Here is a 26,713-nt window from a genome sequence, read left to right as displayed (position 1 = left end):
CTGCCAAAAGTCCCTGGTGATCCAGCGGGGGTCCAGGGCTCGCAGACAAATCTTTAATAAAAAAGTAAAAATCTAACAAAACCCCCCACCCTCCTGACGCCCCCCCAAGACCTCCAAAATTAATTTACTACAACCCCCACCCTCCTGACCCCCCCAAGACCTGCCAAAAGTCCCTGGTGGTCCAGCGGGGGTCCAGGAGCGATCTCCTGGACTTGGGCTGTCGGCTGCCAGTAGTCAAAATGGCGCAGACGGCCCTTTGCCCTCACTATGTCACTGGGGTCGACCAATGGCGGCAGTAGCCCCTGTGACATAGTAAGGGCAAAGGGCCGTCGACGCCATTTTGATTACTGGCAGCCGACGGCCCTTTGCCCTTACTATGTCACAGGGGCTACCTCCGCCATTGGTCGACCCCAGTGACATAGTGAGGGCAAAGGGCCGTCGGCGCCGTTTTGACTACTGGCAGCCAACAGCCCAAGTCCCGGACCGCTCCTGGACCCCCGCTGGACCACCAGGGACGTTTGGCAGGTCTTGGGGGGGTTCAGGAGGGTGAGGGTTGTAGTAAATTAATTTAATTTTGGAGGTCTTGGGGGGCGTCAGGAGGGTGGGGGATTTTGTTAGATTTTAACTTTTTTATTAAAGATTTGTCTGCGAGCCAGATGCATCCATCAAAAGAGCCATATCTGGCTCCCGAGCCATAGGTTCCTGACCCCTGCTTTAAATCATAAAAATGAACCCCATACTTGCACTAAAAGGCCCAGTGGTAGGCGACTCTCCTTATTTTTTTCTTTAGATCAACATAAAGACATTGCTTTTTCTTGATTTATTCCTAGACTTTCTGAAAAATAGCATTGATTTTGATCATCCAACCAATGATTTCTCAACTTGTGCGATAAGACCAAGATACTGCTTTATCATCACAGTTGATTACATAGGAGAGCCCTTATGTTCCTGAATTCTTAGCTTGGCTTTCAGAATGGTCACAACAGTTGTTTGGGAGATTCCTGTGCTCTAGTGAATTCAGTTGCAGTCTCTTCTGATTCAGATCACTTAATGTCTTCCTTTGTTCTTGTCTTATGTTTCTTACAAGATTAAACATCATTCTCCATGGATCTCTACTTTTCAGAAAACATTTCACAGGAAAGACTGGTTTGGAGAACTGCAGGAAATCTCACAGGAAGCAGACACAAGTATAGACCAAGGCTGGCATTTCACAGGCTTGAAGAACTGCTGATTAATTGACAGCAGATAGAGACATACTTAACCAGACATACTTATTCTCTCTCTGATATACACACTCACACAAACACTGACAGACACAAAGACACACACAGTTTCTCTGACACAGACACACACACACTCACACACACACACACACGTTCTGCTGTTGTGCTACTGCTCATGTGCTCACTCAGGGAGTGGCCCCACCCCAGTAACGCCGCATTATGTAAAGTTGTAGTTTGCTGCTAGCCCTTCCACAGCCTGCAGCACCCCTTCCCTTTCCCATTCTCGTCCTTTGACTCCCACACTCTCTAGGAGACTCACTGATGCCACAGCTAATGCATAAAGCTCACAAGACTCCAGTTGATAAAACATACTAGCAGAATGCATCACACATGCTAAATGTACGTACCCTCACCAAAGGAAAATAACCATAAAGTAGAAATACAAAACTACAGATAAAAACTAAACTGGACACCAACAAGCCTGACTGTATATACAGTATAACAATAGAAAAAAAGAGCCACTACTATTCTTCTTAAAACACCAAATAAAATCAAGAAATATAAAGCATTGTTCATAATAGTAAAGCTACACTAATAAAAAGAATAAATATTTCCAAAAATCTGACAATAGAACATCCAATAAAAACTCACATAACTTTTAATATTACTCTAAACACCAATAAAATATTTCAAAATAGACATATCAAATAACACCCAAAATTTTTAAAAAGGGCAGATTTTAAAAATCCCTTGGGCTCCATGCCTGGAATTTTTTGATAGTCATCCTGAGATTGTTGTAGATTGGGGAGGGCAGACACACAAATTTTATCCTTTCTTTCACACGCTCACATATTCGTTCTTTCAAACATTCCCCACATGCTCTCACACACATGCAGGTACTCTCTCAAGAACACACACGTGCAGGCAGGTATTCTCTCACATACACACACATGCAAGCAGGCACTCTCAGGGCCTCATCTTCGGCCACCATGGGGTGGGCTTTGCTGTAGTCTATCCTTCATCTTCTATGAATGCATGTTGGAACTTCATAGGCCGCTGCAGAATGGGTTCTGTGGCATTTTACACTTTCTTCGGCCGCCACAGGTGGCCCAGTCAGACTTTGTTTTCAGCTTCTGTGAGATGGTCTCCACGGGATGGGCTCCATGGCAGCCCAGCCAGACCTCATTTTCACCTGCCATGGGATGGGCTCTGCAGTGGCCCAGCTGGACCTTGTTTTTGGCTGCCATTGAATGAGCTCCACAGTGGCTTGGGCTGTTACTTTGGTCTCCATGAGATGGGTTTTACAGCAGCGAAGCCAGACTTCTATTTCGCATGCCATTTTGGGGAGAGTGGGTAGAGAATGTGAACATGGCAAGTGGTTCCTGCATGCTTTGATCCTCCCCCCTTCTCAGAAGCAGCTTCTGGGGCAGAAGTTGTAAACTTACAACTTCCGCCCAGGAGCTGGCTGCTGAGAACAGGGATGATTGCAGTATGCAGCAGAGGAGATGGTCGGCGATAGAGGACAGATTTCTCTCAAACTGCAGTTTCGTGCCAAAGAGCCGCATGTGGTTCACGAGATGTTGATTGGCCACCAGTTAAATAAACTGCTAAATAATGCATGTGACTGTCACACAACAGAATGCCATCTTATTTCTCACCAGATTTAACATTTAGCCCACATAATATTTCTGTATTACAGCTTCTCCCAATTTGGTTCAGTATTGAAATTATGGAGAGAGAGGTCTTTAAAATGCAGTCTGGAAAACATTACCAGCCTGAGTTTCTGGCTGGCTTGGCCATGTCAATTAAACTTTTTTTTCTCTTTGCATATTTATACAGACAGAAATAATCAAATCATTTAAGGCCATTTTGCTTAGTAAAACAAATTGTGCTGTTTGAATGTTCAGTTAAATTTGAGAAACCATCCTAAGGCATCAGTGAATACATCAAAAGTAAATCTATGAAATATATTGTTCATAATTTGGTACTATTCTGTACAATTAATGCATTCAATAATAAAATTAACCTGTTCTTGCTTAGCTAAATGTATATTATTAAAAGTACTTTCTATGTTAGAAAAATATAGCAAACCTGTATAAAGGCTTTGTGTAAAAAAAAAAAAAAAAGTGTCAATGGCTATAAGTATAAATAGTGATTTAAATTAGGACACCCTTGAAATAGTGTACAGGTTGAACTAAGTACCAGAGCAAATGTTGCTAGACTGAGTTCTAATTGTAAAACTTTCAGCTTGAGTATCACATGGCCCATCACTATGAACCCTGTGAAAATGCTTACCTTTTAGAGAGTGTGTGTCAATTCTCTGAAGACAGGCAAGTTCACCTAGTTGCAGCAACAGCTCAGCACTGAATGGACAGGTTCTTCCAGACCTTGTGTGACTGGTAAATTACTGTCTTCAGAAGAGACTTGTAGATAAATGGCTTTCAGCCTGGTAATGAGCAGCATTTGAGCTTTGCTTATTTAACTTTCAAGCACCAGAGTGTGCAACTTTGTTTTTGCTGAGCTATCATGTTGATTGCTTGCCAGGCATTAAGTCCTGATAATATTTAGAGTTTCAAGTTTGTCTTTTAAATTTACATTTTATTATTTTTTTTTTGTAAAGGGTTTAGGTCTGCTGATTAATCTGGTGGAGTACAGTGCTCGGAATCGTCACTGTCTTGTCAATATGGAAACAACCCGCTCCTATGACTCATTCTGTGAAGAAGGAGAAGAAACTATAAAAGTAGTACAGCTTGATGCTGTTCATGCACTAGTGCAGGCAAGTAGCATTTGTCAGAAAACAGCTTTACTTTGTACTGTCATCTTTATATCTCTTGGATACTTATAATTTTCTAAAGTTTATTTTGTGAATGTTAAATATTAATATTGTGGTCAAACGTTTACTGAACAAATAAGACCATAAATCACTTTTGGCAGAAACTAAAATCATTAGCGATTATAAATAGAATCCTGTTGCCAAGGCTGCTAAAAGTGCAATATTCAAAAAAAACATTTTTTTAAGGTAAAACGTTTTACCTGTGAAAATGAGCTTTTTGAAAATGTCCCACCCTCAGTGTGGTAAGTAATTTTACCTGCATACAGTAGAAGAAGGGAAAGCAGACACCTAGTTTTGTTTTTTCTAAGCTACATGTGCTGTTTTGCCCACAGCTGTGACATTTACTTCCTCCATCCCTCCAGACCATTTATTGCCCCATCCCTTCCTTCCTTTCCAGCCCCCACATTCTGCAAACCTGTGAAAGAGCTCTATATATCATACACTGTTCAAGAAACAAGGTCTTTATTGGATGTATATGACTGCAGCATAGGTCAGTAGCATATAACAGTTCGAACACTAAAAATAAACAAATACATAAATATGCCCATAAGGTGACCTTACCCTCACCTGCTGAATTTCAATTTTCGAATACTCAGTAAACATCATGCTGCTGCAGAATTGGCCATAGAAACCAACACCCTGTATACATTTCACTGTCTGCCCCTTATCCTGCAGTTTGATCCTTGATTACCAGGTAAAATGTTCTCTGTAGCGTGACAACATCCTGGACCATAAAAGAATCACTACTTATGAATATGCAACATTAGTTTGCTCACTGCCCAAAAATTGTCTCAGCCATCAAATCTGAAGACTTGGCGAGCAACTCATCCCAGCTCTCACCCACCAGTGCAACATAGGGATAGGAAGACCAGTTACTTGGTATTCCCTGCCCAACCAGCTTTAAACACAATGCTTGCTATGTTCCTTTGGACATGATCAACACTGCCAGACTATACTGTGACTGTTTTGTGTTTTCCTACCCCCATGCCATACTTAGAATGCTTGCAAGCTGTCCAGAGTTGAGCAGGAAATCTGCCAAGAGAAGAGGTTGGTGGGTGGACTAGTCTGCATTTATATTTGTGGTTGCCGGTCTACCCGCCAGCCACCGCCCTCCTTCCCTGAGCCACAGCCCTTTGGATCTGGAGGTGCAGCACGGCCCCGGTTGTGGCCTTCCTAGCTCAACATGGGAATAGGTTGGCTCCTAAAAAAGTACACATGGAAAAAGCAGGCACAGATCTCTGCGGCTATTTTTTTCTAGTTACAATCATAGCAAATGTACTTGCAAACATTTGCAAAAGCTACCAGCAGTGTTTGCACCAATGCAAAGGCTTTAAAAGTAGTGATATTGCATTCCCACTCGCCGCTCAGCACAAGTAAACCGTTTCAAAAGCCTGCTGTGTAATACTTTTCTGACTTTGCTACGCGATAGCTTTGAGGTGATCTAAGCCACTTCAAGTGGCTTTTAAGCTCCTGAGGCAGCTCTTTGAGCGAAACTCGGCCAGAGTCGGGCAAGCTTCAATAAAATCCTGTTTTACACCGATCCAACTACTTGCCTGATCCAAGAGACACATGTCTTACGTAGCTAGAGGTGGAATACTTCAGTAAAGACAAAGTAAATTCACAAATAAATATGGAAAAGTCAGAAGATTGCAGAGGAAGTCCACAAATACAGAATTTGTAGATTTGTGTCCTTGGTTTTCAAAATACTATGCCTACCATTGGTGGCTGCCTTTCCAAAAGGAAATATGGCTTATGAGATAACTGTTTGTGTTTCTAGTAACTTTTGCATTTGTCCTATCCCCCTAAATATTTAGGACTGTGATCCACTTATATCCATGGATTGTGCACATGCATCCTGGAAAGTAGGCTTCTTTAATTATTTGGAACTTTGTCTGTGGCTGGTAGTACATGACTTTCTCAGAGGAGAGAAGCAGGACGGCAGTCCCTCACACATGGGTGACGACATCCGATGGAGCCCGGCATGGAAAAGTTTTATGTCAAAGTTTCTAGAATTTTGACTGAGCCTCTCTGAACATTCTCCGGCATGCAGTATACCATGTGGGATCCCCAAACTCTCTTTTCCACAGAGCCCATTGTTTTGCGGCCAAAGTTCTCTCTCTTTGACTTTTTTCAGAAGCTGTTTTCTGCATTTTTCGCTGATTTTTGTGCTAACAGAAATTGCGTGATCAGTGTGAGGTCCCCCCTTTGTCTCAGTTCAGGGTTTTTAACGTTTTTCTTTCCAGTCGATTCCCTTTGGTGGTGGGTGCACTTGATGCCTACCATCCATTGACAGCCGCCGCCATCAATTTCAGTATATCGGCCCTTTTCTTTTGCAGTGACATCATCGACCAGTTTTAAGCAATGCCCCCAGTATGTGAGAACTATGTCTATCACAGACCCCCATGATAGATGTGTCCTCTGCCTGGAGGCGTCGCATAATGTCCGTGGTTGCAGTAGATGTGCTCAGATGACCCCAAAGGGATGCCACTCCCTTCTCGACAAGATGGAATGGCTCTTCAAGTCAGGCAAGACCATCCATCTGTATCTGATGCATCAACATCGAGGGACATCTGAGCCCGACTGAGCCATCGGCATTGGTGGGGGCCATCTGGTATGTCAACACTGAAGGCTTCCAGTGTTGCCGGAGACAGGCTATCGCCACCTTTTCCAGGTTGAAGACATCGGGTTCATTGTCTTCAGCTTCGGGACCAGGGAAGGACTGATCTGAGCATCGAGGGAAGCCTAAGAAGCATCTGCATTGATCTCCATCGATGCATGGGGATGCACCAGCTTCAGCTGAGATGCCCCTGAAGTGACCCCATGGTGAAGTGTGCCAGTCCTCCATGGATCACAAGGGTTCACCACAGCCTCCACCGGTCCCAATGTCCACAGCCAATCCTCCTCCGCTCAGTTCCGAAGAGGATTTGTTTAGGCCCCTGGGTCCCAGTCAATCCTGGCATCAGCGATCTTTGAGGAAGTGCTAGAGAAACATATGCAGTTGTTTGTGGAGAAGGCACTGCGGGGCCTAAGCATCGGGGCACCGACTCCAGGCCCATCACCTTCCTCCCTGTATGTGCTCATTGGAGTGCTACCGACACCTTCACTGGTGTCACTGCCCAGGGTGGCATCGACACCCAGCAGGGCATCGGGACTGCCACAGACCAATCTGGTGGTCATCCCTTGTTCTTCAGAGGAGGAAGCTCCCCCAGCGATGGGGCTGGCCTCAGGGCTCAGGCCAATACCACCAGTTGAGTCAGTTCCTATACCATTAGCCGTGGGCTGAGTGCCTCAGGACCCTTTCCCTGCCTATGACAGTGAAAATGATGGCCTTTCAACCCCTGGGGGGATGACTGTCAGATGTTTTAGATTCCGATGAATCAGATGGTCTCCCCTCAGACCCGCTCCTCCCAAGAACAGAAGGAAGTCTCCCCAGAAGACCTCTCTTCGCAGGTTTTGTTAGGTTGATGGCGGTAGCCAACCCATTTCAGTTGCAAACAGGGTAAGATACCTGGCACAAGATGCTGGATATTCTCCAGTACGTGGAGCCTATTAAGGAGGTTGTGGTAGTCCCAGTACACGAAATCCTTTTGAAGTTATTAATGAGGATGTAGGAACACCCCCTCTCAGAGCCTCCCGTCAATAGGAAGGTGGATGTGGTATATTTTGTCCAGAAGGCTCTCGGATTCAACAAGCAACAGCTTCCATGTCAATCAGTTGGAGTATAATCTGCTCTCAAAAAGGACAAGTGCACTCTGACCCATTCCCAGCGCTCCCTGGGAAGGATCAGAGGGCCGTGGATGCTCTTGGGAGAAAGGTGTTTCAGAGTGCTATGCTCACCCACATAGCAGCCTACCAACTTGACATGGGCCAATATATGCCGGACATCCTGAAGCAGGTGCGAGGGTAGCTGAGCAGTTGCCTCAATAGCAGCAGAACTCTCTCCAGTTGTTGGTGCACAAGGGTCTGGAGTATGGGAAACACTGAGTCCGCTCGACCTAAGATGTTTTTGAGACAGCATCAAGGGATTGCCTAGCTGCAGGCTTCGGATCTCTGTCAGGTGCAGAAGCAACTCACTGATATACCATGAAAAGGAGAGAATCTCTGAGATAAAGTGGAAGGACACAGTGGCCCAAATTTGGGACCAACGTGTGACACTCCAGCAACTCTCCACTGACTCTCAGGACCAATCCTTCTCAAAAAGGAGGCCTTCGTAATCTAGCCACAGGAAGCCTTTCTTCCCCCAGGGAGATACTGTCATCTGCTACCTCGGACCCGTCAGCAGCAGTAGGCCCCTCATAGCCTTCCAAGGCAACAGATGGCCCCAAAGCCCCAGCTAGCACCTCAGTCATCTCCAAGTATGGGGTTTTGACTGGTTCAAAAAGTGTAGCCAAGTCTGCCATACCCGTGGCAAGGGAACTTCTGATCGGGGGCAGGCTGCAGTTCTATGCAAGCCGGTGGCCCAGTATAACCTCTGACCACTGGGTCCTTGGCATTGTCTGCAGAGAGTACAAATTAAACCACATAAGAAAGTGGTCTTAGCAGATGTTTCCTCCCTCATAATGGTGAGAGCGGCCGAGCCTGTTCCACCGGGGCAACAAAGGCAGGGATTTTATTCCCGGTACTTCTGGTTACAAAGAAAACAGGGGGACTTTGTCCCATTCTAGACCTAAGGATTTTGAACAAGTTTCAGAAAAGAGAAAAGATAAAGATGGTTTCCTTGGGCATCTTGATCATTTTTCTACAAAAAAAAAATGGGGACTAGCTATGTTCTCTTGATCTGAAGGACGCATACATTTACATCGAGATCTTCCCCAGCCACAGGAAATATCTCTGATTCGTGGTGGGAAAACAACACTTCCAGTACTGCCTTCTGCTGTTTGTGCTGGCTTCCGCCCTGTGAGTCTTTACCAAATGTCTGGTCACAGTGGCAGCACACCCTCGCAGGCTGGGAGTCCATGTTTTCACCTATCTGGACGACTAGCTGGTCAAGAGTGCCTCTAGGATAGGGGCCAAAAGATCCATGTGCACGACCATCCAGGTACTGGAGTCGCTGAGGTTTGCCATTAAACTACTCCAAGTCCCATCTCATCCCATCGGCTCAATTGGACTTCGGAGGAGCCCTACTAGACATGGCTCAGGCCAAGGCCTTCCTGCCACAGCAAAGGGCCATCACCCCGATGTCCATCATGGCAGAGACTCAACAGAGCCAGTAGGTATCAGCTTAGCACATGTTTAGGTTGTTGGACCACATGGCCCCACAGTACACCTTAATCCCTGGGCAAACATGCATGTATAAAGCCCCCAGTGAACCATACAGTTTCAGTGGCTTCAGGCCTTTTAGGATCTGCAGGATTGCATCCAAATCACACTGACCCTCTAGGACTCCTTGACCTGGTGATAGGAAAATTATAATCTGGAATAGGGGGATACCCTTCCAAATTCCTCAAGTTCAAATTGTCCTAACCATGGATGTGTACATGGGCTTCAACATCCAGGGGTTCTGGTCCACTGAAGAATGTCTATGCCAAATCAACTTCCTGGATCTCCAGGTGATTCAGTATGTTCTAAGGGCTTTCAGAGCTCAGCTGTCCAACAAAAATGTAATGATTTAGACGGACAATCAAGTGACGATTACACCAGCAACAAGCAGGCAGATTTGGGCTCTTACCTCCTATGTCAAGAGGTGGTTCAGGTATGGGCCTGGGCCCTTTCCCATGAGATGGAGCTCAGAGCCACTTTTCTGGCTGGCTTGGCGAATAGGATAGTGGACAGACTGAGTCACTCCTTCAGACCCCGCGAATGGTCTCTGGACCAAGAAGTAGTGAATCGGATCTTCCACCTTTGAGGAAGACTGGTGGTGAATCTGTTCGTGGCTCCTTGGAACAAGAAGGTTCCTCTGTTCTGCTCCATGTACAGGACACACAGCAACCTAGCTTCAGATGCCTTTGCCCTTCACTTGGGCTGTGGTCTCCTGTATGTGTATCCTCCAGTTCCACTGGTAGCAAAGACTTTATTGAAGCTCAAAGAGAACAAGAGGACTATGATTCTCATAGCCCTCCATTGGCCGAGGCAGGTCTGGATTTCACTGTTTTGGAAGTTGTCGATCCAGAAAGTGATCAAACTGGGGACTTCCCCAGTTTCATCTTCCAGGATTGGGGCAGGTTGCCACATCCTAACCTTCAGGCCCTGTCACTCACAGCTTGGATGTTGAGCGGTTGATTCTACAACCCCTCAATCTCTTGGAAGGTGCCTCATGTCCTCGTGGCTTCTAGAAAGCCTTCCACCAGAAAATCTTATGGATTGGTGGATGATGTTTTTCCATGTGGTGTGAGCAACAGGCCTTGGATACTTTCTCTTACAGTACACAAAAGCTGCTTCAATACCTTCTACACCTCTCTAAAGCTGCTTTCTAGACCAACTCTGTTAGGGTTCATCTAAGTGCAATTGGTGCATATCACTATGGTGTGAAAGGTAAAGCCATCTCTGTACAGCCTATAGTTGTACGTTTCATGTGGGGGATTCTTCAGCTGAAGCGTCCCCTACAGCCTCCAGCTGTATCCTGGGATCTCAACATGGTGGTGTGGGCTCAGCTGATGAAAGCTCCTTTTGAGTTGCTGCAGTCCTGTGATCTGAAGAACCTGACCTGGAAGGTCTTGTTTTTGGTGGCAGTCACTTCAGCGCACAAGATCAGCGAGCTCTAAGCCTTAGTAAATTTTCTACCTTATACCTAAGGTTTTCACAATAGGGTGTCCTTGCACACTCACCCTAAGTTCTTTCCTAAAGTGGTGGCAGACTTCTATCTTATCCAGTCCATTGTCCTGCCAACATTCTTTCCCAGGTCCCATTCGCACCAAGGTGAACAAGCCCTGCACAGTTTGGACTGAAAAGAGCCTTGGCCTTCTATCTGGAGTGGACAGAATCCCATAGACAGTCCACCCATCGTTTGTGGTTCTTTTGATCAGAACAGGTTGGGGATCACAGTTGCCAAGCAGATGTTATCCCAGGACAAGCAGGATGCTAGTCCTCACATATGGGTGACGTCAGCAACGGAGCCCTAGCCGTCATAGGGCTCCATTACCGATGTCACCCATATGTGAGGACTACATCCTGCTGTCCTGGGATAACACCTATTACAAGGTAAGCAATTTTGCTCTTTCCAGTTATCTAGCAGTCTGTATCTCCTCCTTCTGTTATGGCCAGACTGGATTGCATCTTGGAGGCCATGTCAAGACTCACTCTGTTCGAGCCTTGGCAGCATCAGTGGCTCACATGCGAGTAGTCTGCATGGAGGAGATCTGCAAAGCTGCAACATGGAATTATATCCATTCATTTGCATTTCATTACTGTTTGGATAGGGATGGCCGACGCGACAACAGGTTTGGCCAATCTGCCCTTCAGAACTTGTTTGAGGTTTAGAACCCAACTCTTTTCCTGCCTAGGACCCATTCTTTGTGTTCAGGCTATCCCTGTCCTGTTACCAACAAAACATTGTTGCACCGTTAGCACCAGTTGTATTGGTCCTGTTTTATGTGGGGGGGGGGCTACCGGTATCTATTCACCTATGTTTGAGGATGCCAGTCTACATAAAACCTGCCCACTTCTTCATGGCGTTGGGTTTCCACTTCATGGGTTTGTTCTTTTATTTTTTTTTCTATTTTATTCTGTGTTATAAGACTGCTCAGGCTCAATCGAAGTTCTAGAAACTGTGACATAAGTTTTTTGTTCCTGGCTAAATCAGATGTCAGCTGGTGTGAGGACTGACATCCTGCTGTCCTCTGAGAACACCTGTTATAGGTAAGCTACTCTGATTTCTTCATTTGAAAAAAAGCCACAGCCAGTATTTCAGTAGTATGCTGGGTGAGCAGTAATTCTACTTGCAGGCCCTGCATTAGTAAAATATCAGTTTTATCTTTGTTTTTTCAATTCTTTAAGCTGCTTTCTTGCCATTTCCCTGGTTGCTGGGAAAAGTTTGATCAAGTCTCGGATGACACCATCTAGTGGTATATGATTGCTTCACATACATGGCTATTCCCACAGATTAGGAAAATATAAGGCGGCAGGGTGCAGTTTAAAAGAATTTTATACGATTATGGTAAGGTGATAATTGCTACCATGATATTACCTGTCAAGTATATTTGCAAGTGCATACTACAGAGAAAGATGCAACTTTCTAAAAATAAAATCTGCTGTAGATTTTGTGCTCAAGTGTAAGAACAGCACATAGCCATGAGTATATAAAAATTAAGCTTGTGAAAGCAACAATAAAGACTTTTGCTTTTTCAGCATTCGTGTTCATGCAGGAAAACAATAGTAAAAATCTGCTACAATAAACGAAAGTAAAATCTCAGGGGGAAAACTACTCTGCAGCAGGTGAACTTGTCTCGGAACACTAAGAAGGCAAGCAAAATACAGCACCAAAGAGCTTAAAACTGTGGTTCTCAACACAATCCTAGAGTCACACCTAGCCAGTCGAGTTTTCAGGATAGCTACAATATGCATGAGAGATTTGCAGGCACTGCTTCCATGGTATACAGATCTAGCTTGTGAACATTTGTTGTGGATATCCTGAAAACCCGACTGGCTAGGTATATCCTGAGGATAGAGTTGAGAATCCCCCTGGCTTAACCTATACCACAAATTCCAAACAGTAACTCCAGAGGGCAGAAAATGCATTAAAAAATGCAGAATATCTTCTCCCCCCCCCCACTCCCAAGGACTTTGATCAACTGGAAACTGGACTTTGATCATACAGGAACCTCGGTATATAAAAAGTTAAATAATAATAAGCTATCAGGTGAAATTTTGTAGTTGTGCTAAGTTTTTGGATAAGGTATTTGAGGGTGTTTTGTACATAGAGAAATTTTTTTTAAAACCTCCATTTAATTTTTAGATGCAAACACTGATTAAAGTTAGATTTAAAAAGCAGGAGTGGGTAAAGTGTCTAGTTAAATGTTCAGTAAGTGATGATTTGGACTTTGTGGTACATTGAATTCCATACTCTTGACAACCCCCTCCCCTCAATACATACATGCATATGTATTTATTTATCTTACATTTTTAACTGCCCCACTCCAAGGACTTAAGGTGATGTACATTGCAAACAAAAACAGAATATATAGTAATAAATACTTTTTAAAATTATTCTATATTTAATGTAACAATCCAAGAAATTCAGATGGATAGAGAGAAACTAAAACTCATTTTCCTAGCGTGGAGCCAGATGGACTCAGGACCAGTGGGTTGTGTGCTCTTCTGCTAGCAGACGGGAGACTGAGTCAGATTTCAAAGCTGACGTCACTCTAGATATACCCCTGCAGTAATCTCAGTTTTTCAGTATCTCTCCGTCTCCTAACAGATGCGGAATAGTGTTAAGAATCACAACAAAGAAGAAAAGTTTTTTACCTTACAGAAGATCAAGCCCCACTCTCCTGCGGTGATACCTAAGGGTCCCTCCCACAGTCGAGAATTCCTGAGGTGATTTCAGTATCCCTCAGAGGTGTGCCTTGGTCTGGTAGCCGGTTCCCGGCGTGGACTTAGCCCCAGAGTGGCTGAAAGACAGTGGGTGCACAAAGGTTAAAACCCTCTCCCCCCCGCAGCTGGAGAACATCCCGGCACATTATCTGTAAGCGCCGAGACCAGGTAAGCAGAAAACCTTAAATTCAGGTCTCCGGAGCTCGGATTGCCGTACCGATTCCTCTTTTCTTACGGCGAGGTAAAAAGGGAGCACAGACAAGTTGAGCAGCCTTGGTTGGGTTAGGCCCCAATCCGGTGCAGGGGTCCAGACACGTGGAGACCCTCGGGGGTGCCATCTTTCGCGCGGGGGGTGTCAGCGCCATCTTCCCTTCTCGACCAGCGGTATGCGCAGGGCAGGCTGGACAGCTGATGCGTCTAACTTGTACGTATCCAATATAGACGCGCGCACAACCAGGCGCACAACTGAGCCCACACCGCATGCATAACTCAGCCACGCTTACAACTACATACGCGCATTGTGCTCATGTGCATAACTACGCGCACATTGAATAGAGGCAATGGCACCGGCGTCCAAGAAGCACAGAAGGCACTCTTTGCACAGCCTGCCTCATCAGAGCCGCACCTGCCTGATCTGGAGTCCTGCCTGTGTCGTCATTTCCATGAAGCCCAGGGGAGACCAAAGCCTGGTCCCTCACTGTCTGAGGATGCGTCCAGAACTACTACATTCGATAGCACCCAAGACCTATGCAACTGAAATGGCTTCCCCACAGGAGAGCACCTCAGGGGCCCCTACTCGGACTCCACCTGGGATTAACATGGACCCAGGGACCACCTTCTGGCTAGAATTTTTCCAAGGGCTGCAAGCCTTCGTTCAGGCACAGTCAGCCCCGGCTGTGACCCGGGTTCAACCCCTGCCAGAAACACAAGATCCTACCGGCCTTGCTTGGATGCCTCGAGACATACCTCGCCTAACCAAGAATTTCCCTGACAGGGACCCGGACACCTCGGATGATGACTGCTCCCTGGAAGAAAGAGAAATCTCTCCAGGCCTGGAACCATACAGAACCATGCGTCGCTTCTTCCACAGGAATGAATTACCAGCCCTTGTTTCCCAGACTCTGAAGACTTTGGGTATTCCAGGCACAAGACCTTATGGCGGAACCAAAGAAGAACCCCATATTGGTGTCCCTGCGTAAAGCCTCATGTTACTTCCCAATGATGGAAGCCATCCAGGAACTCATTGACCTGGAGTGGGATGCCCCGGAGGCTAGCTTTAAAGGATGTCGGGCCATTGAAAGCCTTATATCCTCTGGAACCAGCAACCAAGGTACGCCTGCGTTTTCCGAAAGTAGACTCCATGGTCTGTGCCGTCTCAAAGCGAACAACCTTCTCGTTGAGGGAGGGGCTGCATCGAAGGATACTCAGGATAGAAAATTAGAATCCATCCTTAAGCAGGCCTTCGAGCAACAGCAATGACACTGCAGATTGCTTCCTGCTGTGCACTGGTGGCACGTTCCTGTTTGTTCCTCGAGAGAGAGAGAAAGAGAGAGAGAGAGAGAGGCAAACAACTCAGGAACATATACCGGTGAAACGATTGAACCAGCAGCAGCCTTTCTGACATACACAAGCTCAGATCTGGTGCGGACCTCAACCAGAGGAGTAGCCTCGGTAGTGGCGGGCAGAAGACAGTTATGGTTACGGAATTGGTCTGCGGACGCGACCTCTAAAGCGAATCTCACAAGGATGCCTTTTAAAGGATCTCTTATTCTGAAGCGAATTGGAGAAGATAGCCAGCAAGTGGGGAGAATCTCCAGTGCCTCGGCTACTGGAGGACAGAGGTAAAAGATCCCAGCGCCCCTCCCCCAGAAGAACTAGGGGCAGAGACTCTCAACGCTTTTGCCCCTACAGGAACTTGCAGTTCCAGGCACCTCGTCCCTCAGGAAGGTCTCAGCCCTTTCGGAACCAACAAACCAAGAGAGGAACAGGCCCGGGGGCAGGCTCTGGCCGTACTCCCCAATGAGAATGGGATGACCCATCCATGGGAAGAGGAGATAGGGGGTCGACTTTCCCTCTTCTATCAACGATGGGTCGAGATCATGACGGACAAATGGGTACTAAACATCATTCGAGAAGGTTACTCTCTGGAGTTACGCAGCATCCCTCTGGACAAATTTATGATGTCACCCTGCCTATCCCACACCAAGAGACTGGCAGTGGAAGCCACTCTAACAAGACTGCTCAGTCTGAAGGCAATAACTACAGTTCCTATGCCCCAACAAAATACGGGGCAATATTCCATCTATTTTATCGTTCCCAAGAAAGAAGGATCATTCCGACCCATCTTGGATCTCAACAACGTCAGCCATCATCTGCAGATACTATACATCTGCATGGATACTCTTCGCTCCATAATAATAGAAGTACAACCAGGAGAGGACCTAACCTTCTTGGACCACTCCGAAGCCTACCTTCACATTCCAGTCCATCAACATCACCAGCGTTTTCTATGCTTTGCGATGCTGGATCACCATTACCAGTTCCGAGTGCTACCCTTCGGCCTAGCAACCGCCCCCAGAACATTCTCCAAAATTATGGTGGTCGTGGCGGCAACACTGAGGAAGGGAAGGGGTCTTGGTACACCCGTACCTGGACGACTGGCTGATCAGGGCGAAGTCGTCGAAAGAGAGCCGGCAGGTGACCAGCAGAGTCAAGAACCTACTGCAGGAGCTCGGTTGGGTTGTGAACACGGTCAAAAGCAGTCTGCAGCCCTCTCAGTCTCTAGAGTACCTGGGGGCCCATTTCGACACCAAACAGAACGACGTTTTCCTCCCTCCCCTGAGGAGAAGGAAGCTGATGGAACATTTACGACGATTGATGACCAATGCACGCCCAAGGTATGGGACTATCTTCAAGTCCTTGGCCTCATGGAACGACCTTTAGGGTTGATGCTGTGGGCAAGGGCCCACATGCGACCACTCCAGTGCTCCTTACTGTCATGCTGGAACCCACTGTCCCAGGACTACTCAATTCGCCTCCAACTACCAGCAGAGGTACTTTCTCAGCTTCAGTGGTGGCTGGAGGAAGACCACCTAAGCAGAGGAGTAAGCCTATCCCCACTGAACTGGATCATGCTCACCACGGATGCGAGCCTGTGTGGGTGGGGCGCCCACTGTCAGGAACTGACAGCCCAGGGACAATGGAGCAAGGAAGAGGTGGGATGGAATATAAACTGCCTGGAAGCTTGAGCAGTCAGACTAGCTTGCCTGCAATTCAGCCACAGACTCTGAGGCAAAGCGATTAATGTCGGCCAACGCTACAATGGTTGCCTATATCAACTGCCAGGAAGGAACCAGGAGCCAGCAGGTGTCTCTGGAGATAGACCATCTCATGGCATAGGTGGCGATAAATCTACAAGGGATTTCAGCCTCCCATATCACGGGAAAAGACAACATCTCAGTAGACTTCCTCAGCAGAGAGAGAGAGTCTGGACCCGGGGGAATGTCGACCACAGCCTTCCAACTGATAGTTTTTATGTTCTTAAATCACTGGGGCCTCCCAGCCATGGATCTACTGGCCACCTGTCTCAGTGCCCAAGTCCCCAGGTTCTTCAGCCGCAGACGAGAGCCACACTCCCAAGGGATTGACGCTCTCGTCCAGACTTGGCCAGAGGAAGACTTACTGTATGCGTTTCTCCCATTGCCGCTACTGGGCAAGGTCATCCACAAGATAGAACATCACAAGGGATTAGTTCTACTTGTGCGGGGAGCCCTCTGTGGCTACCTCCACACAGGGACCTTCTCCAACAGAGCCCGATTCTTCACGAAGATCTATCTCGATTCTCTCTTTCGCTCTAGCCCTTGAGAGGACTCACCTGAAGAAGCACGGTTACTCAAAGGCCGTGACTGACACCCTGCTCCATGCGCACAAATTCTCAACATTTCTGGCAAACGTACAGATCGGGAGAATATTCGAAGCCTGGTGCGGGGACCACTGCATACTCCCGCGGACAGCCAAGATTCCCATGATTCTGGACTTCCTACAGGACGGTACGAAGAAGGGGTTGTTGCTCAAATCCCTCAAGGTCCAAGTAGCCACCCTCTCCTGCTTCAGAGTCGAAGTGAATGGTATCCGTCTATCAGCTCATCCGGATTTGGCCCTTTTCCTAAAAGGGGTTAAGCAACTTCAGCCACCTCTAAAGTGGCCAGTGCCCCTATGGAATCTCAATCTGTTATTAGACTTCCTAGCGGGAGCTTCCTTCAGACCAACGCGCGATCTGTCTCTATGCCTCTTAACATTGAAGATGGTATTCCTGGTGGCAATATGTTCAGCTCGCCGCATCTCCGAACTACAGGCACTATCCCGTCGGGAACCGTTCCTTAGGTTCACTCCTGGAACCTTACAGCTGCGCACCGTCCCCTCCTTCCTACCAAAAGTGGTTTCCGAGTTTCATTTGAACCAAGCCATCTCCCTACCATCTCCGGATGAACATAAGGACTCAGAAGACTCTCTCCTTCTTCCCCATCTAAATGTCGGCAGACTCCTAGTGCGATACCTGGAAAGATCGGAACCGGTGTGCAAAACCGCTTGTTCGTTCTTCACAGCAGGAAGAAACAAGGAAAAGCGGCCTCACGGGCAACCATAGCCCATTGGGTCAAGGAAGTAATGAAGGCAGCCTACATAGTGGCAGGAAAGCCCTTACCACTGCAGGTTAAGGCCCATTCTACTAGGGCCCAGGCAGTTTCTTGGGCAGAAACCAAGCTACTGTCGCCCGCCGAGATCTGTCAGGCGGCAACATGGTCCTCCCTACACACCTTCTCCAGGTTCTACCACCTGGATGTTCAGGCCCGAGAAGACGCAGCCTTTGCAAGGGCAGTACTAAGTGGGCCACTGGCAGCCTCAAGCCCTGTTCGGGAGTAGCTTTTGTACATCCCACTGGTCTTGAGTCCATCTGGCTACAAGCTAGGAAATGGAGAAATTACTTACCTGATAATTTCGTTTTCCTTAGTGTAGACAGATGGACTCAGCATCCTGCCCTTGGCTGCCCCAGAGAAGGAGGACCTCAGAAAGTGAACATCGAGACTAAGCAAATACGGGTAAGCCGTTGCCTACCCCTAGTTCATGACACCCACAGCTTGTCCGTTGTCGGCGTTAATTGGTTGAGTGCACTGGCGGTCTCCAGTTTTCGAAATCAGTTGAATCAGTTCAATCAAGTTTAATAAGTTTTAATCAAGTTATTTAAGCAAGATATATCCACAGTGGCTTTTCGAAGAGATGCTGAAGTTACTGCAGGAGTATATTTAGAGTGACGTCAGCTTTGAAATCTGACTCCATCTCCCATCTGCTAGCAGAAGAGCACATAACCTACTGGTCCTGAGTCCATCTGTCTACACTAAGGAAAACAAAATTATCAGGTAAGTAATTTCTCCATTTTAGCTTGGTTAGAGAGGTTTGAGTACATCAGAAAATTAATCTCATAATGTAGATGCAAATATTTATTCAGCACATTATTTGCCGTTCCCCAGAGGCCAAAGGCTACTTTGCTTATTTATAACACTAACCCCCTTTCACAAATCACTGTCTCCAAGGGGCCACCTTCAGGTGCTACTGAGTCTGCACAAAATTTATTACATCCCAGGACAAGATTTCCAAGGGGAGGGCTCTTGCTCAAGAGGATCTAGCACAGTCTTTCCAAAATAACCATCCTCGCACAAGGTAGCCTTCTTTCAAAACAAAGTTTTACTGAAGACAAAACAAATGGAGCAGTACCGAAGTACAGAAACACAGCAAAAGTTTCCAAAGATCAATACACAAAAAGATTAAAAAATATATCATTCAGGCTACTTGAATAAATAAGTGGAAATCTGGGATTCTCACGGTTCTTCAAGGTCTTCCTTCCATAACTCGTCGGAACACCAGAATCCTCATCTTTTACTCTCACTATCACCGTACCTAGTAGAAACAGTCTCTTGGAAAAGCCATCATATTCCCTGGACCTGGGATAGTAGCCCTACAGAGCATTAATGTCAATAGTCTCTTCAGGAATTCAAGCCAGTGTTCTGTCAATGAAAGGAAAATAATATGCTTCTATCTTTTTTGGAACAAGGATAACCACAGCCAGATTCTATCTTTCCCTTGCTCCTTTTCCTACTCTCCTTAGTGCTCCTAAATTTAGGAAAATGGTCTTATTCTTCTGCAGGTAAATGATTGACAAAAACAAACGTCTACCATTAAACCACTTACTGGAGATTTTCCCATTATCCTCTGGCCATGCATAACTTTCAATTTGTTTATTTCATAAAGGGCTAAAACATTTTGATTTGTATATAATTTGAAAGACTCTATACATTTATTGCATGGTGATATACTTCATGTGTGAAATAAGAGTTGGGGGTATTGGATAAATAATGTATGATCAATCATTGAGTGTTACTGATGATCTGATATACTTAAAAGTGACAGAGCAAACTGAAGTTCACTAAAGTCATTCTGTAAAAATTGAAACTGTTTTGCCTAAGACTGTTTTATAATTTTCATCTCATACCTGCTAAAATAACTAACAGATTTTTTTTTATTTTTATTTTATTTTTATTTATTTTATTTTATATATTTATAATTTTTATTAATCTTTCCATTTTACAAAAGAAATACACAGTTTTGTATACTTAACTTGTGTATAGAAACTTACATTTAAATTTAAACAAAAACATAGTTTACATTCTGTGCATTCTAGAAAAAATAATTCACTAGTAATTGCAGAAATTGGTGGACAGAAATTTGAGCAGACTATACCAAAGAAAAATCTCAAAGATAATGTGTCTGATCCATATCTTTCTTAATCCCCCATATTATACTAGGAGATACTATAGGACTAGGAGTCCAGGAAAGCTCGTAGCTGGTCAACCTGATTAAAAATATATCTATTGTTTTGATAGAGAACAATACATCTACAAGGGAAACTGTTAGTTATCTATCTATCATAACTAACAGATTTAAAACAATTGGGATTTTGTTTGCTTACTTGATTATTGTATGTTGAAACAAGATGATTTTTTTTCAAGAATAGACATTGAACAGTAACATCTCACTGTGCGATGTCATCTCCTGGAAGATACTTTGGCTTTAACGTCTTTAATAAGACCACAATATATACAAAATACTAATATAATTAGGGTACAGGGTAGGCATGCTTGATGTTATGAAATAAGTATATTTCAAATTTTCTTCTTCAGCTGTTCCTTGAACGAGAGCAAGCAGCCCAGTTAGCAGAAAGCCAGACAGATGAGTTAATCAAAGAAGTTCCTAATGCTCAACATGACAAGAGTGGAGAGTGGCAAGAGACGGGAGGAGAGATCCAGTGGGTCTCTGCAGAAAAGAGCCCAAATACAGAGGAGCCAGAAAAGAAGGAAGAGGAAGATGAAGAACTTGACCTTAATAAAGGTACATAAGTATGGAACTCAAAATGGCTGGTGTGCTTTAACCAGATTATCTTAGAAATTAATTATGTCAACATAATTTATTTAAAGATCTACTGCACAATTTCTTAAAACTAAATTGTGATCATCTTAATTAAAATAAAGTAGTAAAATAGAACATTGAGGAAGGATAGTATGTGTAAAAAGAAAAGAATCTGAGTGTAGGATTTCCAGGGCATTTATTTCCATAATTTATGATGGCTATCAAAAGTTTACATCAGGTTGAAGATTTTTCACATTGTTGTCCATGCATCAGACTTGCATGCATTTAGCTGAGGAGATTTTTTTCCACTTATCAACAAATTTTTCTGCACAACTTTCAGAGCTAAATGTGTTTTAATCGGGGACAAAGCATATGCGTAACCCCACTCATTTCCCCAAAAAGATTGAAATCCAACATGTTGCTAAGTATCCCCCCACCCTTCGAGTTAGTATTTGGTGGAATCACGTTTGTCAGAAATTACAGCTGTGAGTCTTTTGGGATAGGTCGCCATCCATTGTACCTGAAGTCTGGAGGGTGGCCAATGTAACCCCAATATTTAAAAAAGGGCTCTAGGGGCGATCCGGGTAACTATAGACCAGTGAGCCTAACTTCAGTGCCGGGAAAAATAGTGGAAACTATTCTGAAGATCAAAATCGTAGAGCATATAGAAAGACATGATTTAATGGAACACAGTCAACACGGATTTACCCAAGGGAAGTCTTGCCTAACACATCTTCATTTTTTTGAAGGGGTTAATAAACATGTGGATAAAGGTGAACCGGTAGATGTAGTGTATTTAGATTTTCAGAAGGCGTTTGACAAAGTCCCTCATGAGAGGCTTCTACGAAAACTAAAAAGTCATGGGATAGGAGGCGATGTTCTTTCGTGGATTACAAACTAGTTAAAAGACAGGAAACAGAGAGTAGGATTAAATGGTCAATTTTCTCAGTGGAAAAGGGTAAATAGTGGAGTACTTCAGGGATCTGTATTTGGACCGGTGCTTTTCAATATATATATAAATGATCTGGAAAGGAAAACGACGAGTAAGGTTATCAAATTTGCAGATGATACAAAATTATTCATAGTAGTTAAATCACAAGCAGACTGTGATGCATTACAGGTGGACCTTGCAAGACTGGAAGATTGGGCATCCAAATGGCAGATGAAATTTAATGTGGACAAGTGCAAGGTGTTGCATATAGGGAAAAATAACCCTTGCTGTAGTTACACGATGTTAGGTTCCATATTAGGAGCAAACACCCAGGAAAAAGATCTAGGCATCATAGTGGATAATACTTTAAAATTGTCGGCTCTGTGTGCTGCAGCAGTCAAAAAAGCAAACAATGTTAGGAATTATTAGGAAGGAAATGGTTAATAAAATGGAAAATGTCATAATGCCTCTATATCGCTCCATGGTGAGACCACAACTTAAATACTTTGTGCAATTCTGGTTGCCGCATCTCAAAAAAGATATAGTTGCGATGAATAGAGAAAATGAATAGAGAAGGTACAGAGAAGGGCAACCAAAATGATAAAGGGGATGGAACAGCTCCCCTATGAGGAAAGGCTAAAGAGGTTAGGGCTGTTCAGCTTGGAGAAGAGACGGCTGAAGGGGGGATATGATAGAGGTCTTTAAGATCATGAGAGGTCTTGAAAGAGTAGATGTGACTCGGTTATTTACACTTTCGAATAATAGAAAGACTAGGGGGCATTCCATGAAGTTAGCAAGTAGCACATTTAAGACTAATTGGAGAAAATTCTTTTTCACTCAACGCACAATAAAGCTCTGGAAATTGTTGCCAGAGGATGGTGGTTAGTGCAGTTATTGTAGCTGGGTTCAAAACAGGTTTGGATAAGTTCTTGGAGGAGAAGTCCATTAACGGCTATTAATCAAGTTTACTTGGGGAATAGCCACTGCTATTAATTGCATTGGTAGCATGGGATCTTCTTAGTGTTTGGATAATTGCCAGGTTCTTGTGGCCTGGTTTGGCCTCTGTTGGAAACAGGATGCTGGGCTTGATGGACCCTTGGTCTGACCCAGCATGGCTATTTCTTATGTTCTTATGTTCTTTGTACACCTAGATTTGTCAATATTAGACCATTCTTCTTTACAAACTGTTCAAACACTGTCAAGTTCCTTGGGGAGTATTAATGAATAGCAATGCCACATACTTTCGATTGGATTGAGATTGAAGCTCTGACTGGACCTTTCTAGGACATTTACCTTTTTGTTCTTTATTCAGTAGCTTTGGCTATGTGCTTTGGGTGGTTGTCAAGTGAAAAGATAAACTTCCATCCCAGTTTCAGATTTCTTGCAGTAGGATTATTTTTAGAAATGTTTTTGTATTTTTCTCTATTCATTGTCCCTTTTATCCTGACAAGTACTCTAGTCCCTGCTGATGAAAAAGATCCTCATAACCTGATACTGCCACCATCATGCTGTGCAGTAACTATGTTCTCTAGGCTATGTGCTGTGTTGAGAATGTACCAGATGTAAAACTCTGCACTCATGCTATAAAGCTCTTTTAGTTTTGTCAGACTACTAAACTGTCACACAGCTACAGTAGCCCCTGGAGCAGAAACTGTCTCTTATTTTTGAACAGCGCTGCTTACGTCAAGTAGCACTATAGAAATTAGTAATAGTGTTCCTTTGCATACTTCAAATGTTTCACGGTGGGCTTTCTTGACTAATGGTGTCCTTCTAGCCATCCTGCCTTACAGGCAGGATTTGTGGAGTGCTTGGACTATTGTCACATATACAATTTGAACAGTCTTGGCCAAAGAAGCCTGTAGCTCTTTCAGAGATGCCATTGGCTGCTTGATTGCCTTACTGATCATTTTCTTCTTTGTTCGGTCATCTAGTTTGGAAGGTCTTGGTGGTGATCCTTACCTTCCACTTCTTAATAATCATCTTGACTGTGCTCTGAGGGATGTTCAAGGACTTTGCTATTTTTTTATATCTATACCTTTCCACAAGTTTGTCCTGGAGCTCTCTTCACAGCTTTTTGATGCTCATGGTTGGTTCTTCACTTTGAAATGCATTACCTAGCAGAGAGAGCAAGCAGGAATCAGTCATGTGAATCAGTATAATTTAACATAGTTGGGGCCAATTCACTTGACGTGTGCTTTTAAAGGACTATTGGTTTTCTCCTAGGACAAACAGGATGGTAATCCTCACATGTGGGTGACATCATCAGATGTCACCCACATAGATGTGAATCGGTTATTTACTCTATAGATTCACATAGATGTGAATCGGTTATTTATTCTTCGGATAATAGAAAGACTAGGGGGCACTCCATGAGGTTGGCATGGGGCACATTTGGAACTAATCGGAGAGGGTTCTTTTTTACCCAGCGCACGGTTAGACACTGGAATTTGTTGCCAGAGGATGTGGTTGGTGCAGTTGGTGTAGCTGTGTTTAGAAGGGGATTGGATGCGTTCTTGGAGGAGAGGTCCATTACCTGCTATTAAGTTCACTTAGAGAATGGCCACTGCCATTAGCAATGGTAACATGGAATAGACTTGGTTTTTGGGTACTTGCCAGGTTCTTGTGGCCTGGATTGGCCACTGTTGGAAACAGGATGCTGGGCTTGGTGGACCCTTGGTCTGACCCAGTATGGCATTTTCTTGTGTTCTTGTGAAGTCGAGCATGGAAAACTTCTGTCAGAGTTTCTAGAAATTTTAACTAGCACACTGAGCATGCCTAGCATGCAACTATCCACATGTCAACGCAGGGTCTATCTTCAGTCTTTTTTTTTCCGCGGAGTTACCATCTCGCGGTGGTGGAGCTCATGCTCTTTTTGCAGGAAACGTTCCACAAAGTGTTTTTCTCTCTTTTTTTTTCCTCTTGAGTCTTTCTCCGGTTTCCCATTGCTTTTTCATCGGTTGGTGAGTTGTTCTCTCTCTTCCCCTCCATTGGTGTCCACCAGTCTTCATGTCCTTGCGGTTTTCTGTGCACCTCATGGCAGCCTTGGGCTTCCATCTGTGCCTCCGGACTATGTCCTTAATGGATTCACATGAAGTGTGCATCCTGTGCCTGGGGGCATTGCATGATCAGGGCTGTGAATTGTGGCTCAGATGACCCAAAAGAGCCACCATGCCCAGCTGGACAAGATGAAGAAGGTCTTTGGATTGGGGAAATCCGATCCTTCCACTCAACATCGATACCCAGGGGAACCGCTTGTCCTCGTCCCTTTGATGTCTCCTCCCCTGAAGCCTTCGGGTGGAGAAGGTGCCGGAGATTGGCCCGACTGTTTCTTCTAAGTCCCGGATCTCCAGATCGTCATCCTCGTCCTCTGCGCCAGGGAAAGACTGGGCCGAGCACCGTGGGAGAGCTCGGAAGCACCGCCATTGGTCTTAGTCCTCGCTCGGTGTGGGGCTCGAGTTGGCCACGATGCTTGCCGCCTTGCCCCTGAAGCGTTCCCGGCGAGAGGCAGCCTCGTCCTCCCTTGTATCCAATGGCTTGAAGCCAGCCACACTGTTTCCAGTGTCTGGCACAGACCCTCCTTGGCGTGCCAAGGAGGAACTGGCCTCGCCTATCCCCTCTTAGCCTGCCTTTTCATCAAAGGCTTTTGAATGTCCGATGCGCCTGGTGTTGGAGCGTACTTTGCACAAAAGGAAGCAGGAGCTCCCTCCACTGGTGCTAGTGCCTCCCTTGGTTCAAGTGCCCTCGCCGATGCCAGGACCTTCGCTGATCCCGGCGCGTGTGGTTCCCAGATTGGAACAGTTGTTGGATCGGCTCAATGCCCTCCTCTGTGTCCTCCCGATCCAGTTGTTGCTGGTGCCTTGTGATCCCTTGGTGACCCGTCCAGCACTGAAGCGCAGAGCGTCCAAGCTATCCGGGGACGAGGGTCCATCGGTACCCTCTGCGCCATCAGGACCCTGCGTGCCCTGGTGTTGGGACTCTCGGGCCCCCTGTTGCCCACAGGTCCCATGGTGCCTCAGCCTGGATGTGTATAGCACTCCCCAGGCGGTCTTGGTGAGTTTGAGGGCCCTTATGCCCTTAGGGAGACAATGCCTTCGGTGGATTCCGATGGTCTTCCTTCGTATTCGTCACCCTTAGAGGAGCGGTGTCGATCTCCGCCAGAGGACCTGACCTTCAAGTGGTTCATCCGCGCTGTGGCTGAGGCCATACCCTTCCAGCTTATAGAGGAAGAGGATGCTCGCCATAAGATGCTGGGAGATCCTCCAGTTCGTGGACGCCCCGAAGGAGGTAGTGGCAGTCCCCGTTCATGAGATCTTTTGTGAGCTGCTTCTTAGGCTATGGGAACACCTCCCTCTCTGTTGCTCCAGTGAACCAGAAGGCTAATGGGGGGTGTACCTGCTACAGCAAGCTGCATGTTTTGAGAAGCGTCAGCTTCCCCACCAGTCAGTGGTGGTAGAGTCTGTGCTAAAGAAGGCAAAGAGGTTGAAAATCAATGCCTCGGCTCCCCCTGGCAAAGAGCACAGGGTGTGGGAAGCCATGGGTAGGAGGGTGTTTCAAGGCTCCATGTTGGTAGCCCGTATCGCCTCGTACCCTCTTGTACGTGACCCAGTACACCTTCAGTCTCTGGAAACAGGTCCAGGAAGTTGCGGATGGCCTAGCCCAACAGCCCCAGGAGGTCCTCATGTACATTGTTTAGCAGGGCCCTGAGTGCAAGAAGCATGAAGTGCGGGCTGCCTATGACATCTTTGAAACGGCAGGCCAGGTTGCGGCTGCTGGTATTTCTGCGAGGCATCTCACTTG

The 26,713-nt window shown here is 45.6% G+C and overlaps 1 protein-coding gene across 4 annotated transcripts in view; it reads left to right on the top strand.

The window, feature by feature from the left end:
- WAPL (WAPL cohesin release factor) overlaps positions 1-26,713 on the top strand; it is a 533,375-nt gene that overhangs the window by 493,955 nt on the left and 12,707 nt on the right. For all 4 annotated transcript variants that reach the window (XM_029609312.1, XM_029609314.1, XM_029609311.1 and 1 more), the window contains exons 15-16: positions 3,844-3,999; positions 20,760-20,967. In XM_029609312.1, coding sequence (XP_029465172.1) covers positions 3,844-3,999; positions 20,760-20,967 — 364 coding nt within the window. The remainder of the gene's footprint in view (positions 1-3,843; positions 4,000-20,759; positions 20,968-26,713) is intronic.

This window comes from Rhinatrema bivittatum, chromosome 7 (genome assembly GCF_901001135.1).
Source record: "Rhinatrema bivittatum chromosome 7, aRhiBiv1.1, whole genome shotgun sequence".
Lineage (NCBI taxonomy): Eukaryota > Metazoa > Chordata > Amphibia > Gymnophiona > Rhinatrematidae > Rhinatrema > Rhinatrema bivittatum.
The sequence above is the reverse complement of the archived record's forward strand: the minus strand, read 5'-3'. Positions and strand labels throughout refer to the sequence as shown.